General features: G+C 42.3%; 1 protein-coding gene across 1 annotated transcript in view; it reads left to right on the forward strand.

Annotated features, from left to right (window-relative positions):
- LOC106573718 (copine-2) overlaps nt 1-15,873 on the forward strand; it is a 47,440-nt gene that overhangs the window by 3,930 nt on the left and 27,637 nt on the right. The window contains exons 3-14 of the mRNA XM_014149022.2: nt 1,403-1,582; nt 1,717-1,791; nt 2,025-2,096; nt 2,451-2,534; nt 2,728-2,817; nt 2,963-3,061; nt 3,532-3,618; nt 4,116-4,175; nt 13,889-14,022; nt 14,303-14,357; nt 14,981-15,032; nt 15,249-15,382. Of these exons, the coding sequence (XP_014004497.1) occupies nt 1,403-1,582; nt 1,717-1,791; nt 2,025-2,096; nt 2,451-2,534; nt 2,728-2,817; nt 2,963-3,061; nt 3,532-3,618; nt 4,116-4,175; nt 13,889-14,022; nt 14,303-14,357; nt 14,981-15,032; nt 15,249-15,382 (1,122 nt within the window). The remainder of the gene's footprint in view (nt 1-1,402; nt 1,583-1,716; nt 1,792-2,024; nt 2,097-2,450; nt 2,535-2,727; nt 2,818-2,962; nt 3,062-3,531; nt 3,619-4,115; nt 4,176-13,888; nt 14,023-14,302; nt 14,358-14,980; nt 15,033-15,248; nt 15,383-15,873) is intronic.

Below are 15,873 nucleotides of genomic sequence, written 5' to 3' on the forward strand. Positions count from 1 at the left end.
AACATGAAAAGCAAACCACTTGAGAGGGTGAAATAAACATTACAAAGAAATTTCCTCTCACTGTTGAATGCTCTCAATGTTTTATCACTTACTAGTCAAGTTCGCAATAACACTGAGTGTTCTGTATAAACCAAGGAAATGGTGGAATATCAATATACTATGGAGAAACGTTAATCCAGAGCTGTCTTTGAAGCCGTGTTGTCTTGAGGAGTGGGTTTCCACTAGATAACACAGGTACAAAGTCAAAATTGGCTATATTGTAAAAATGCATGAAAAAAAAAGAAGCTTTTTGGTCTTAATTTAAGGTTAGGGTTAGCAGTGTGGTTAGGGTTAGGTTTAAAATCACATTATAAGAAGAGAAAATTGTAGAACTAGGCAGGGCTCTGTGTGTGTGTGTGTGTGTGTGTGTGTGTGTGTGTGTGTGTGTGTGTGTGTGTGTGTGTGTGTGTGTGTGTGTGTGTGTGTGTGTGTGTGTGTGTGTGTGTGTGTGTGTGCGTGTGCGCTCGGGGTACCCTCTCAGTGCCAGGGAAAAACATGCCTGCCTGCCTGGGTAGTGTTCTGTTGAAGCAGGCTGAGCGTGTTCCTGCAGGCCTGAGCTGTCGGTCAACAGGGCAGGTTCCAGCATGAAACCAGCCTAGCGGTTGCTGCAGTAACCATGGAAACGTGGATGGAAACAAAGGAATCATGATGTTCTTAATGCGTGGACAGAGAAATAAGGATTGGAACAAACAGGCAAACAGGGAAGGGACATGGAATATACACAGTGGGTTTTGAAAACGGGTAGCCTATGTATAAAAAGTACCTCGGAGGATGTGTGCTATTCCAGAGGTGTAAAATAGAAATCCTCACAATGGTTTCTCTTTGGATCATGATGAAAGCTACAGCATATGAAACACACAACAATACACACACAGCCAATAAACACACGGCTGAGCAGGCATTGACAAGCGAAGGGTTTTTCTCCCTGTCCGTCTAGGCGTGAGAGGGGGGGTTCACTCTGGGTGGAGTGGCCATCTGTTCTGTGGGGGTAAAGAGGGAAGTGTGATAACACAGAAAGGGAAGGAGGTAACAATCAGAAGGTGCGGGGAGAGACAGAGACTAGGGGTTCCAGTCAAACAGACAGAGCAGCGAAGAAACATATACAGTCTGCTCCGCTCTAGGCTCAGCGATGGGAGAACAAGAGGGGGTGATGAGTATGTGTACATCTTCTATCAGTGTGAGTCAGACATACACTGTGTTAGTCACTACCACCTGGTTTTATCTTTCACATGAACAAGACCTTATCAACCTTCAACACCCCCACATGTCCACCCTCCACCTCCGCTGTGTGTGCGCGGTGCTTGTGTGTGAGTACAGTACTTGTTTCAGAAGAACATAGTGTATTCCTGTGTATTATTTTCAGATTGGTCGAACAGAGACTGCAGTGAATAACCTGAATCCAGTGTTTGGGGTGAAGTTTAAGGTGGACTACCATTTTGAGGAGGTCCAGAAGCTCAAGTTTGCCCTGTTTGATGAGGACAAGTGCAGCAGCCAGCTGTATGAGCATGACTTCTTAGGAGAGTACATCTGTACACTGGGGGTGGTATGCTACCTGTCACGTGGTTCTTATAATCTGTCTGTGACACCTTTCTGCACCTGTTTATCACCTGTTTATGATTATCTGCAGTTGGGCATTTCACCTCTCACTCACTTCTCTCTCTGGTCTGTGACCTTTAGATTGTGTCCAATAAGAAACTTCACCGACCACTGACCTTGGCCAATAGCAAGCCAGCTGGGAAGGGAACCATCACAGTGAGAACATCCTGCTTATATACTTATATACTTATATATACTTATATACTGCTTATATATGTTTGTCTTTCACTCACACACACACACACACACACACACACACACACACACACACACACACACACACACACACACACACACACACACACACACACACACACACACACACACTGTTCTGTAACATGGTGCAGTGTTACGTAGTACAACCCAGTAACAGTTTGTCTTGTATGCAGATAACTGCGCTGGAACTGTCAGACAATAGAATAATCACATTGACATTGTGTGGGAGAAAGCTTGACAAGAAGGTAAGAGTTACTGCTACTATATTATCATCTCCGTTAAAAAGTTCTTACTTAATATTTGGAACAGGAGTAATATTTTGTCCATTTACATTTTACATTTGAGTCATTTAGCAGATGCTCTTATCCAGAGCGACTTCAATTAGCGCATTCATCTTAAGCTAGCTAGGTGAGACAACCACATATCACAATCATAGTATGTACATTATTCCTCAAAGGAGCTGTCAGCAAAGTCAGAGATAGTAAGAGGGAAAAAAAGTCAAGTGCAAGTGTTAGTTCACACAATTTTATTTGCATTTTTATAGTGGTATGCTGGCAGCTGTGTGGGCCATTGTCAAACTAGATTGTTTTGTTTTGTAGGATTTCTTTGGTAAATCAGACCCCTACCTAGAGTTCCACAAGCAAGGAGATGATGGGAAATGGATGTTGGTCCACAGGACAGAGGTGAGTAGGTCGGGGGTGGCTGTTTAAACTATTTAAATGTCAAGACTGCAGAACTGAGTGTGTTATATCACTAAACAAGGTGTCTTACCACCTGCTGACAACAGTAACTGGATAGGCTTGGATTGGCTTCTGAGTTCTGTATTCCAAGTGACATGGAAGAGGTTTTCTCACTGTACCTGTTTTTGTGCTGCAGGTGATAAAGAACACTCTGGACCCGGTGTGGAAGCCCTTCACAGTACCACTCATCTCCCTCTGTAACGGGGACGTGGACAGGAGCATCAAGGTGAGTAAGGTTTATCAACATGTGCATTCATCTGAGGGCGATGGTATGAAAATGGATTCCCCCTTTAGATACAGTATGTAAAAATGTAAATACATTTGAAGAAGTTATTTTTTGTGGTATTACTGTATGTTGTCTGGTATTTTAGGTACTGTGCTATGATTACGACAACGATGGAGGCCATGACTTCATTGGAGAGTTTCAGACCACTGTCAACAAGATGAGTGAAGCCCAGAATTCACTGGAGGTGAGGGATGGATTTGAGAGCTACTCCAGTTTATATATGGGGGTTTGTTCTGCATGCTTTAGTCATGCTGTGATGTGGATCAAACACAATTTTTACACTGTCTCAACTCTCAGTGTTCTCCTCACTGTGAGTGGATGACTCACTTAAGACACTGCAGTTAACACAGCTCACCATTTGTGAATGGAGGACACCTGTTCATTTGGATATTCACAAGTGCTTATTTACACCTTGTTTTTAACCTCACTAATACATGTTGGGTTATGCTTCATTTTACAGCCCGGCCACACCTGGAGAGAGAAGTATAGGAACAGCTCTGTATTTGACTTACGTTTTTGGCTCCTGACTTCCTGTTGAAAACCTTGTGTCATTAGCTAATGGCAGAAATCAAATACAGCCGATGTGAGAAAGAGTGTACATTGTGTGGGTGTGCAGAGGGGTCCCAGTGGTAATTTCTTACTTCTCTGCTCCAGATCGAATTTGAATGCATTAATCCCAAGAAACAGAAGAAGAAAAAGAGCTACAAAAACTCTGGAATCATCATTCTGAAGTCATGCAAGGTGAACCAAAACACATAGAGACTAATAGATATAGTGTACACTATCCCTCTTAATGACTAATTAGTCAACCCACTATGGCAACCGCAAAATGCATATTAGGTCTAAAAGGAAACTGCTTTTTAATTCAATTATGAATGCACATTAAAGCCTTATGCACAGAGCTAATGACTTTCCTTCATAATATTTTTTGGGATTACAAACAAAAATGCCTGTAATTTTGGTTTTGCTGCAGGCAGGGATTAGAATAATGGCTCAAATCACTAATAAATGTATTTATTAATATCAGCACAAAACACCTGTCAGTCTCACCCAGTCAACCAGGGGCTGCCTGCAGTAATCACCAATTACTGAATATGGAGACGACTCAATCCTATCAAAGTGCCACTTCCGTGCCTTCTCCAATTATTTATCTATAGGAAAAATCATTTGAACTTGCTACAGTATGGATGGAATGGTATGAGCAGAGTTAGAATAATCTTTGAATACTGTCTCCTCAGGTTGAAAGGGACTATACCTTCCTGGACTATATTTTAGGTGGATGCCAAATCATGTTCACTGTGAGTATGTCATCACTCACCTCAATGTGTCTCCCACTTTCTACCTGTAAACTCTGACCCTGTACTCTACCTCTCTACCTGTAAACTCTGACCCTGTACTCTTACTCTCTACCTGTAAACTCTGACCCTGTACTCTAACTCTCTACCTGTAAACTCTGACCCTGTACTCCCACTCTCTACCTGTAAACTCTGACCCTGTACTCCCACTCTCTACCTGTAAACTTTGACCCTGTACTCCCACTCTCTACCTGTAAACTCTGACCCTGTACTCCCACTCTCTACCTGTAAACTCTGACCCTGTACTCCCACTCTCTACCTGTAAACTCTGACCCTGTACACCCACTCTCTACCTGTAAACTCTGACCCTGTACACCCACTCTCTACCTGTAAACTCTGACCCTGTACACCCACTCTCTACCTGTAAACTCTGGCCATGTACTCCCACTCTCCTAGTGGCTGGTTATTTAACCTCCCTGGGCAACCTAGTCAACAGCCAGTGGAATCGCGTGGCGCGAAATACAAATACCTCATAAATGCTATAACTTCAATTTCTCAAACATATGACTATTTTACACCATTTTAAAGACAAGACTCTCGTTAATCTAACCACACTGTCCGATTTCAAAAAGGCTTTACAGCGAAAGCAAAACATTAGATTATGTCAGGAGAGTACCCTGCCAAAAATAATCACACAGCCATTTTCAAAGCAAGCATATATGTCACAAAAACCAAAACCACAGCTAAATGCAGCACTAACCTTTGATGATCTTCATCAGATGACACTCCTAGGACATTATGTTATACAATAATGCATGTTTTGTTCAATCAAGTTCATATTTATATAAAAAAAACAGCTTTTTACATTAGCATGTGATGTTCAGAACTAGCAAACTTCCGGTGAATTTACTTAATTACTCATGATTAACGTTCACAAAATACATAACAATTATTTTAAGAATTATAGATACAGAACTCCTTTATGCAATCGCGGTGTCAGATTTTAAAATAGCTTTTCGGCGAAAGCACATTTTGCAATAATCTGATTAGATAGCCCGGCCATCACGGCTAGCTAATTTGACACCCACCAAGTTTGGCCCTCACCAAACTCAGATTTACTATAAGAGAAATTGGATTACCTTTGCTGTTCTTCGTCAGAATGCACTCCCAGGACTTCTACTTCAACAACAAATGTTGTTTTGGTTCGAAATAATCCATAGTTATATCCAAATACCTCCGTTTTGTTCGTGCGTTCAGGTCAGTATCCGGAGGGTGACGCGCGAGTGCATTTCGTGACAAAAAAAATCAAAATAATCCATTACCGTACTTCGAAGCATGTCAAACGCTGTTTAAAATAAATTTTTATGCGATTTTTCTTGTAAAATAGCGATAATATTCCAACCGGGCAACGTTGTATTCATTCAAAGAGAGAAAGAAAAACATGGAGAATTCACATGAACGCGCATCTCCAGTGTCACTGCTCTCAGCCTGACCACTCACAAAATCTCCTGCTGTTTTTCGCCCAGAGACTGGAGAGACGTCATTCCACTTTCTGGCGCCTTCTGAGAGCCAATGGAAGCCTTAGAAAATGTCACGTTACAGCAGAGATGCTGTATTTTCGATAGAGATGCCACAGAAGGAGAACAAATTGTCAGACAGGGCACTTCCTGTATGGAATCTTCTCAGGTTTTGGCCTGCCATATGAGTTCTGTTATACTCACAGACACCATTCAAACAGTTTTAGAAACTTTAGAGTGTTTTCTATCCAAATCTACCAATTATATGCATATTCTCGTTTCTGGGCAAGAGTAGTAACCAGTTTAAATCGGGTAAGTTTTTTATCCGGCCGTGCAAATACTGCCCCCTAGCCCCAACAGGTTAATGCAGAAAAACTGAAATCCGTTTTATCTCATTTCTACCAGCATGTCACCTGTGCAACTAGAGGCTAAAAGCTCTAGATCACCTTTACTCCACAAACAGAGATGCATACAAAGCTCTCCCTCACCTTCCATTTGGAAAATCTATCCTCCTGATTCCTGCTTACAAGCAAAATCTCAAACAGGAAGTATCAGTGATTCGCTCAATATGAAAGTGGTCCAATGAAGCATATGCTAATCTACAGGACTTTCGCTAGCACTGCCTGGAATATGTTCCGGGACTCATCCGATGGCATTGAGGAGTTTACCACATCAGTCACCAGCTTTATTAATAAGTGCATTGATAATGTCGTCCCCACAGTGACTGTACGTACATATCCCGACCAGAAGCCATGGATTACAAGCAACATCCACACTGGGGCTAAAGGCTAGAGCTGCTGCTTCAAAGGAGCGGGACACTAACCCGAAACCTGATAAGATATCCCGCTATGCCCTCTGACAAACCATCAAACAGGCAAAGTGTCAATACAGAACTTAGATCGAATCCTACTACACCGGCTCTGATGCGTACTGGTAATCCGACATGCCCTGCGGCCTTATAAATGTTAACCTGTTTAAAGGTCTTGCTCACATCGGCTATGGAGAGCGTGATCACACAGTCATCTGGAATAGCTGGTGCACTCATGCATGATTCAGTGTTGTTTGCCTCGAAGCGAGCATAGAAGGCATTTTTAGCTCGACTGGTAGGCTCGCGTCACTGGGCAGCTCGTGACTGGGTTTCCTTTTGTAATCCGTGATATTTTTTTGAGCCCTACCACATCTGAAAAGCTTACTCAGAGCATGTGCTGACAAGCTGGCAAGTGTCTTCACTGACATTTTCAACCTCTCCCTGACCAGTCTGTAATCCCTACATGTTTGAAGCAGACCACCATAGTCCCTATGCACAAGAACGCCAAGGTAACCTGTCTAAATGATTATCACCCCATAACATTCTGTAGCCATTAAGTGCTTTGAAAGGCTGCTCATGACTCACATCAACACCATCATCCTAGACACCCTGGACCCACTACAATTCACATTCCGCCCCAACAGATCCACAGATAACGCAATCTCCACTGCTCTCCACACTGCCCTTTCCCACCTGGACAAAAGGAACACCTACAGTACGTGAGAATGCTGTTCATTGACTACAGCTCAGTGCTCAACACCATAGTGCCCTCCAAGCTCATCATTATGCTAAGGACCCTGAGACTGAACACCTCCCTCTGCAACTACTCCAACTGGATCCTGGAGTTTTTGACAGGACGCCCCCAGGTGGTGAGGTTAGGCATCAACACATCAGCCTCGCTGACCCTCAACATGGGGGCCCCTCAGGAGTGGGTGCTTAGTCCCCTCCTGTCACTGGCGTAACGCAGTTTCTCTGGGCCTCCGCAAGGTTGAAGTATAGACTACTGATCTCTGTCCATGGTGCTGAAATTTCGACATGTCTATGCGGCTTCATGCCTATCGAATTAATGATAGGCTTTCTGTGGTGCCAGGGCTTAGCTTAGCTTTAGATAAAGGATATATATTTATTGGTAGGCCTATTTGGTCGTCATTTTCTCATGTTATGCCTAACATTTCACGAAGCTATACACAGCGTTGCAATGCTGCCATTTTTCGAATGCTGGCTGACTTGTTCAGTAATTAATGTTGGAAATTCAAACATTGCAGATTGTAAAATAAATGTCAGATGCAACAGCATACAGTGGGGGAAAAAAGTATTTGATCCCCTGACGATTTTGTACGTTTGCCCACTGATAAGGAAAGGATCAGCCTATAATGTTAATGGTAGGTTTATTTGAACAGTGAGAGACAGAATAACAAAAATATCCAGAAAAACGCATGTCAAAAATGTTATAAATTGATTTGCATTTTAATGAGGGAAATAAGTATTTGACCCCCTCTCAATCAGAAAGATTTCTGGCTCCCAGGTGTCTTTTATACAGGTAACGAGCTGAGATTAGGAGCACACTCTTAAAGGGAGTGATCCTAACCGCAGCTTGTTACCTGTAAAAAAGACACCTGTCCACAGAAGCAATCAATCAATCAGATTCCAAACTCTCCACCATGGCCAAGACCAAAGAGCTCTCCAAGGATGTCAGGGACAAGATTGTAGACCTACACAAGGCTGGAATGGGCTACAAGACCATCGCCAAGCAGCTTGGTGAGAAGGTGACAACATTTGGTGTGATTATTCGCAAATGGAAGAAGCACAAAAGAACTGTCAATATCCCTCGGCCTGGGGCTCCACGCAAGATCTCACCTCGTGGGGTTGCAATGATCATGAGAACGGTGAGGAATCAGCCCAGAACTACACGGGGGGATCTTGTCAATGATCTCAAGGCAGCTGGGATCATAGTCACCAAGAAAACAATTGGTAACACACTACGCCGTGAAGGACTGAAATCCTGCAGTGCCCGCAAGGTCCCCCTGCTCAAGAAAGCACATATACATGCCCGTCTGAAGTTTGCCAATGAACATCTGAATGATTCAGAGGACAACTGGTGAAAGTGTTGTGGTCAGATGAGACCAAAATGGAGCTCTTTGGCATCAACTCAACTCGCCGTGTTTGGAGGAGGAGGAATGCTGCCTATGACCCCAAGAACACCATCTCCACCGTCAAACATGGTTGTGGAAACATTATGCTTTGGGGGTGTTTTTCTGCTAAGGGGACAGGACAACTTCACTGCATCAAAGGGACGATGGACGGGGCCATGTACCATCTAATCTTGGGTGAGAACATCCTTCCCTCAGCCAGGGCATTGAAAATGGGTTGTGGATGGGTATTCCAGCATGACAATGACCCAAAACACACGGCCAAGGCAACAAAGGAGTGGCTCAAGAAGAAGCACATTAAGGTCCTGGAGTGGCCTAGCCAGTCTCCAGACCTTAATCCCATAGAAAATCTGTGGAGGGAGCTGAAGGTTCAAGTTGCCAAACGTCAGCCTCTAAACTTTAATGACTTGGAGAAGATCTGCAAAGAGGAGTGGGACAAAATCCCTCCTGAGATGTGTGCAAACCTGGTGGCCAACTACAAGAAACGTCTGACCTCTGTGATTGCCAACAAGGGTTTTGCCACCAAGTATTAAGTCATGTTTTGCAGAGGGGTCAAATACTTATTTCCGCTATTAAAATGCAAATCATTTTATAACATTTTTGACATGCGTTTTTCTGGATTTTTGTTGTTGTTATTCTGTCTCTCACTGTTCAAATAAACCTACCATTAAAATTATAGACTGATCATTTCTTTGTCAGTGGGCAAACGTAAAAAATCAGCAGGGGATCAAATACTTTTTCCCCCACTGTACATTTTTTTTATATACAACTGTCCTGTATAGGCTACCTGAATCTGCATGACATGAGCCGTCCTCGCACTCTCTCCCAGCTTGGATAGAAAGTTCTGCGTAAAACCAGTCTATTAATGCCAAATAATACAGTCAGTCCACCCTCAAAACACTAGCTTACTAGGGATTGTTTCATTATGCAGTGTACTATCTATAACTATGTACCGTATTTAGCTACTACTTATAAACATTTATAAAAATTGACACATCAAATAGCCAAACAATGAGGAAAAAAGTAGTCGACTTGAGGATAAATTCAGACACTATTTATTGTTGAACGGGTTTTGTCTGGCTGATAGCCTACACAAATGGCCTGCAATATTCAAGGTAAATTAAATTACATTTGAGAGTCTCCCCTGGTGTCCTGAAGTCCTCCTTTTTTGTGTGCAAATGCTTTCACCACAGTCTGTAGGTCCAGGTTGCGGGCCTGACTGTTTTCTATACTGAGTATTGACAACCCACACAGTCTTTCCTGAGATATTGTGCATTATATGTCCATTACGCTGCACACAATTTAAACGTAGTCTTAAATGATGCATGCCAAGATATACCTGAGATAAGGGATTGTTGATATTGCAACCACAGAACTCAAACACCGGTTCACCAGTATGAACGAAATCGCAAACAGCTTTTTGTTGTTGTTCTTTTTTTGCCCTCAAGAACTGTTTCAACTGCTTCCTATACTGTTAAACTCTTTCCGTAATATGTTTAGGCTGGCAATTGAGGAGAATGAGAGGCTCCATTAAAGATGTTACAGAACTGCTGTATTTGAAGCACAACTCCCTTCTGCCCTGATGTTGCTACGGCAATCATGCTGTTTTTACCATCCCTGTGTCGCTTCTGCAGAGAGATCATTTCTAAACTAAATCTCCCTAAGAAGCATTAGGCTCTCGGTCTGATATGCACTTTTGAACACCTGAGTAAGCTCCACTCATTGTACTGGCTCCGTCATAGCCTTGACTATGGCATTTGTCCACTGATTTGTCCAGGCTGTATCACATCCGGCCATGATTGTGAGTCCCATAGGGCGGCGCACAGTTGGACCAGCGTCGCCCGGGTTTGGCCGGGGTAGGCCGTCATTGTAAATAAGAATTTGTTCTCAATTGACTTGCCTAGTTAAATAAAGGTTAATAAAATAAATAAATAAAAACATCCCCTCATACTTTCAATCAGTTTATATTTTATTTGTCACTTTTTTAGTCACATTCCTGAAGAAACAAACACTTACTTATGGAAATTAAAGAGGTGTATGAATGACTTTTTGGAGGGTTACTGTCAAAATGATTGATTAAATTAATAAAAAATAGACATCGGTGAAAGGCGAATTGGCCCCCAGAACTCGTGAGCCCCTCTGCCTTGCGGGGGCTGTCGGGAACGCCAGTGCCTCCTGTACTCCCTGTTCACCCACGACTGCACCCAGGCCTGATCACTGTTGACGATGAGACAGTGATGAGACAGCCTAAAGGGAGGAGTTCAGAGACCTGGCAGTGAGGTGCCAGTACAACAACCTCTCCCTCAACATCAGCAAGACAAAGAAGCAGATGGTGGACTAAAGGAAATGGAGGGCCCAGCACACCCCCATTAACATTGGTGGGGCTGTAGTGGAGCACGTCTAGAGCTTCAGATTCCTCAGAGTGCTTGGCATCAACTGTAAGGCACTACAGAGGGTAGTGCGTACGACCCAGTACATCACTGGGGCCGAGCTCCCTGCCAACCAGGACCTCTATACCAGGTGGTGTCAGAAAAATACCTTAAAAATTGTTGGACTCCAGCCACCCAAGTCATAGACTGTTCTCTCTACTACTGCACGGCAAGCGGTACCGATGAAGTACGACAAGTCTGTAACCAAAAGGACCCTGAACAGCTTCTACCCCCAAGCTACAAACCTGCTTAATAGTTAGTCCAGGTAGCTATTTCTTAACTATTTAACTATCTGCATTGACCCTTTTTGCACTAACTTGTATATAGCCAAGTTGTTGTTACTCATTGTGTGTCTATTATTACTTTTATTATTATTACATGTTTTATTGTTCTATTATTTCTCTATTTCTTTGTCTCTGCATTGTCAGGAAAGGCTCGTAAGTAACCATTTCACTGTTAGTCCACACTTGTTGTTTACGAAGCATGAGAGTGATGTGACAAATACAATTTTATTTTATTTTATTTTTTATTTACACCAACAACATTGAATGCATGCTATAGTACTATAAATCTTTGCAAACATGGTACAGGTGTAGGATCTTCAAGGTTTAAAAAGGCTTCCAAAGTTTATCATTTCCACTTTAAAATGTCAGACTTGATTTGCCCTAACTATAAATGTATAATCCACACAACAATTCAACTTTCCTGTTGCTGAATGATTATTTTCCTGCTGTGAGAAACTGATCATATTAAGATCCTGTATCTGTAGGTTCAGATTTCTCCATAGTAGGAGAAAATCGTCATTGGTCTATTTTTGGCTCAGGCTGATGAGAGAAACATTGTGCGTCCCTGGTGATGTCACACCTTTGTGTCAGAGCTCTATTATTGGCCAGCCAGGGTATGTATCTCCAATTGTGCTGAAACATTGTCTACCACCATTTACGTATCCATGCTACCGTGAAATACTCAGAGGATCTGTTCCCTTTGTGGTGCCAAAATATGTGCATTATCTATTTTCCTATTTTCTCAGCAAAAGAGCTCCACCTGTATTTTATTATTCTCTGAATGGCAACATTAACTTTCCATTAATGTTTCATTCTGCCACACCTCTTTAGTTACTTGTATGTGACCAGATGTGTTTATTTATGTGGTTGTGAACCACAGACATTTTTCTGATTAGCAGGCTGTATGTGTGGTCCTGTTCAAGAAATGATTTTCTCCCCTTGTTATTGTCAGATTTTTTTTTAAAGCAAATGGAACATTTGTGTTGCCATAGTTACTGTGATTTGTGCCGAAGCGAGACTATGTCTTAGCAGGAATAAAAGAGGGAGACTGAAAACAATAATAGGAACATGACTGGAGACAATCTCCATGGTTTGGCTTTAGGTGGCAACATCTTATAGGTCACGCTTGAGAGACCAATGGATTTTGTGTTTGTACTGTATCCATAATGTTTTTGTCCTTTTAGTTTGCATTTTCTAAAAACCTAGCTGCTAGGCAGGAAATTTGAAATGAATCCTGACAGTTTTACAAAATGTTTCCCATTTTAAAAGAGGAGTTACTACAATTTCTACTGGGACAAATTATATTTGTATTTAAAAAATATATTCAGAACACCAGTAGTAATACCTTAATCATCTACCTTAATCCAATATGATAATTAAAATGATTTAACGAGTTCACACCTGCATGTTATAATTCAGTCAAGATCGGTGTTTGAGAAAGAATGTGAATCTAAATCCTCCAAGGTGCATCCTGCAGTTCTCTTAATCTGCTTTCTTTTGTCAGAGTTCTTTGATTTGTCTCACATAGAAAGATGTTCTCTCTCTCTTGATCCACTGCATTCAATCAGATTTAGCATGCACCTAATCCTAATCTGTTAGAGAGGAAATCTTCTCTACAGAGATGCAGATGAGAACACTGCTCATATATAGACTGGAACTGGAGACTACAGTCTTTGCAGTAGTAGCATGGGAAAACGTATTCACTATATAACACAGTAGTATAGCATTGTATTAAAAGCAGCTTTAGAGTATTTGTCAAACTAGCCTACAGGTCAGACCTGCGGTGTGGAGCGGTGCTTAGTAGACCAGTGTTAAGACTTGTAGTCATTCATGAGGTCATCTGATTGTACATTAGGTTGTTATCACAGCACCGGCCAGCCCTTTCAGAACCCTGTACCCAGACTTAAAGGTATGGTTAAGAAACATGGTCATTCATCTGGACTAAATTGAGATAAAGCTAAAGATTTGAGTCAGTTCCCTGCTCATGCAGAGTAGCAGCACACTCGTCACATTGCCTAGGGCTTGATTGAGACGCAGGGGATTGGGCATATGAAGTGGCACCCTGATTCTGTCAGATCGCATCTCTCTCTCCCTTTCCCTCTCTTTCTGTCTTTTTCACCCTCTCTTTCTCTCTTTCTCTCTCTTCTCTTTTTATCCTCACCATGTCCATCTATTGTCTAATAGAGGCTGTCCAGTTATCAGCCACAACTTTGGTAGGAACTGGAGGAGATCTGAGTAGAAGCCATGCTCTTTGATAGGATTGTTGGTTAAAGGCATTAGCATAGACTGAATGAAGATGTGGGCTTGGGAGGGCTTGTTAGTTGAAATCTTTGAGTTAATTACCATGTTTATATTGTAACCATCTTAAATGAAGTCACTTTGCCCGAGGACAGGATCCTGAAATAAGGCTCTGTAGGATTCACTGGAATCTTTTTATATGCTCCACACTTTTGTTCATATTTAAGCTGATTTATCGGCTTTGTTTGTGTTTGTGAGCATCTCTGTCTCCTGTCTTGCTATTCCTGTAGGTTGGCATTGATTTCACAGCGTCTAATGGGAACCCTCGGGAGGCCTCCTCTCTTCACTTCATCAACCCTCTGGGCAGCAATGAGTACTTGTCTGCCATCCTGGCTGTGGGCCAGATCATCCAGGACTATGACACGTGAGTCCCATTAGTGTAAACAGTAATAACAGGACTCAGTATGATCAAATCACAGATAAATAAAGTATTATATTTTATACATCACAGTCATAAGTCACTAAAAGGTCCCTTCAACTCTTCTAATTATGTCTACTCAGTCATATTCTTTATGTCACTCATTGTTTCTGATAAAGTACCATCCCGAGTTTATTGAGACATTCCATAATGCAAAATTGCATGTTGAATTCTGATGAAGTTGCTTTTTACTCATCACTGTCAATCTGTTGCCCTCCTTCCTCAGTGACAAAATGTTTCCTGCTCTGGGATTTGGGGCTCAACTCCCTCCAGACTGGAAAGTAAGTGTATAAACTGTCTACATGTGAGGGTGTGTCTTCACGGCACACTACATATGATAGACGTAGAGCCAAAAAGAATGCTAAAGAGAAGAGGGAGACTGGAACACAGCGGTATCACAGAGTATGTATAAAACATGCATATTCCAATAATTATGCAACTGTAATCCCATCTGGGTTGCCATGGCACTGCACTGATGTAAAGGACAACGGAATGAGGAGGCTGAGCAACAAAAATGGACAGAATATTTAGCCTTGCGTTCAGATACTTTATGGGAAGCGTTTAGGGAGGTAAAATCCATCAGTGGTCTGAGAGGACTAGAGGAAGAAGAGAGGGAGAGGTTGAAACAGTTGGAATGAAAGGGCACTGCAGGGATGGGAATGTACATAATGGATTTGGAGAGGAGGACAGCAAGAAAGAATAGATCATGTGAAGCAGGGGGAATGGAGGAAGAGAAAATGCTTGTCACATAATTCATTGCTTTTCCCACCTGCTACAATCATACAATGGAAATGCATATTTCTAATGCTCTCACATTCCTCTGCAGTCTCTTACAGCCATTGGACATTCTCAATGTACAATTTCTGCACCTGAGGCTTGGTTTTTTTGTCCCCTGTACCTGCAGGTGTCTCATGAATTTGCCATCAACTTTGACCCCACCAATCCTTTCTGCCAAGGTGAGCAACTATTATGTTTTCTGTAACCCCCGTTAAAAACCTTATTACAATGTACTTACTGCAGGCTGCACTTACTAGGGTTTGTTTCTTGCTTTATCCATGGAGTGGGTGTTATTTCTCATTTATTTGAGAACTACCATACTTAGCCCTCTGTCTGCTGGTGAGGGTGCCGGTTTGTGCTGGTTTCCATGTGTGATTCCTGTTTCCTATGGTCAGGCGTGGAGGGAATTGCCCAGGCCTACTCTGTCTGCCTGCCTCACATCCGTTTCTACGGCCCCACCAACTTCTCCCCCATCATCACCCACGTGGCCCGCTTTGCCACCCAGGCCCTTCAACAGGAGACTGCTGCGGTGAGGAATGCTTGTTATCATTATTAGGATTTCTAGTTTCATTGTTTTATTGCTTATCCATTTTCATTCTATTGAATCTGTAATTTCCCTGTTAAAGATGGCCATCCGACTCATGTCATTAGTATGAGTCAACATTACCAGTTCCAAATGATATGTAAATCCCCCCACATGACCAATGCTTACTGACTTTAAAGGCAGGTGCACTTTGTAGTTACCACAAGCACTGTTCCACTGCCCAGGGCCAGATGTGGTAGCACATGCTGATGACGTGATGGGTTTGCCAACAGTAACCCAGAGCTCCTGAAGTCACAGAACCTTTAAACATTCACAAGGTTGAAGAAGTATATAGGGTACTAGGGGGTAACTAACCCCCTGGGGTAAATGCTTGTGCTTCTAGTTCCGACCATGCAGTAATATCTAACAAGTAATAAAACTAACAATGTAGCCTAACAATACTACCAGATCGTCTGACGTAACATACATAAAAAATA

Source organism: Salmo salar, chromosome ssa16, assembly GCF_905237065.1.
Source record: "Salmo salar chromosome ssa16, Ssal_v3.1, whole genome shotgun sequence".
Classification (NCBI taxonomy): domain Eukaryota; kingdom Metazoa; phylum Chordata; class Actinopteri; order Salmoniformes; family Salmonidae; genus Salmo; species Salmo salar.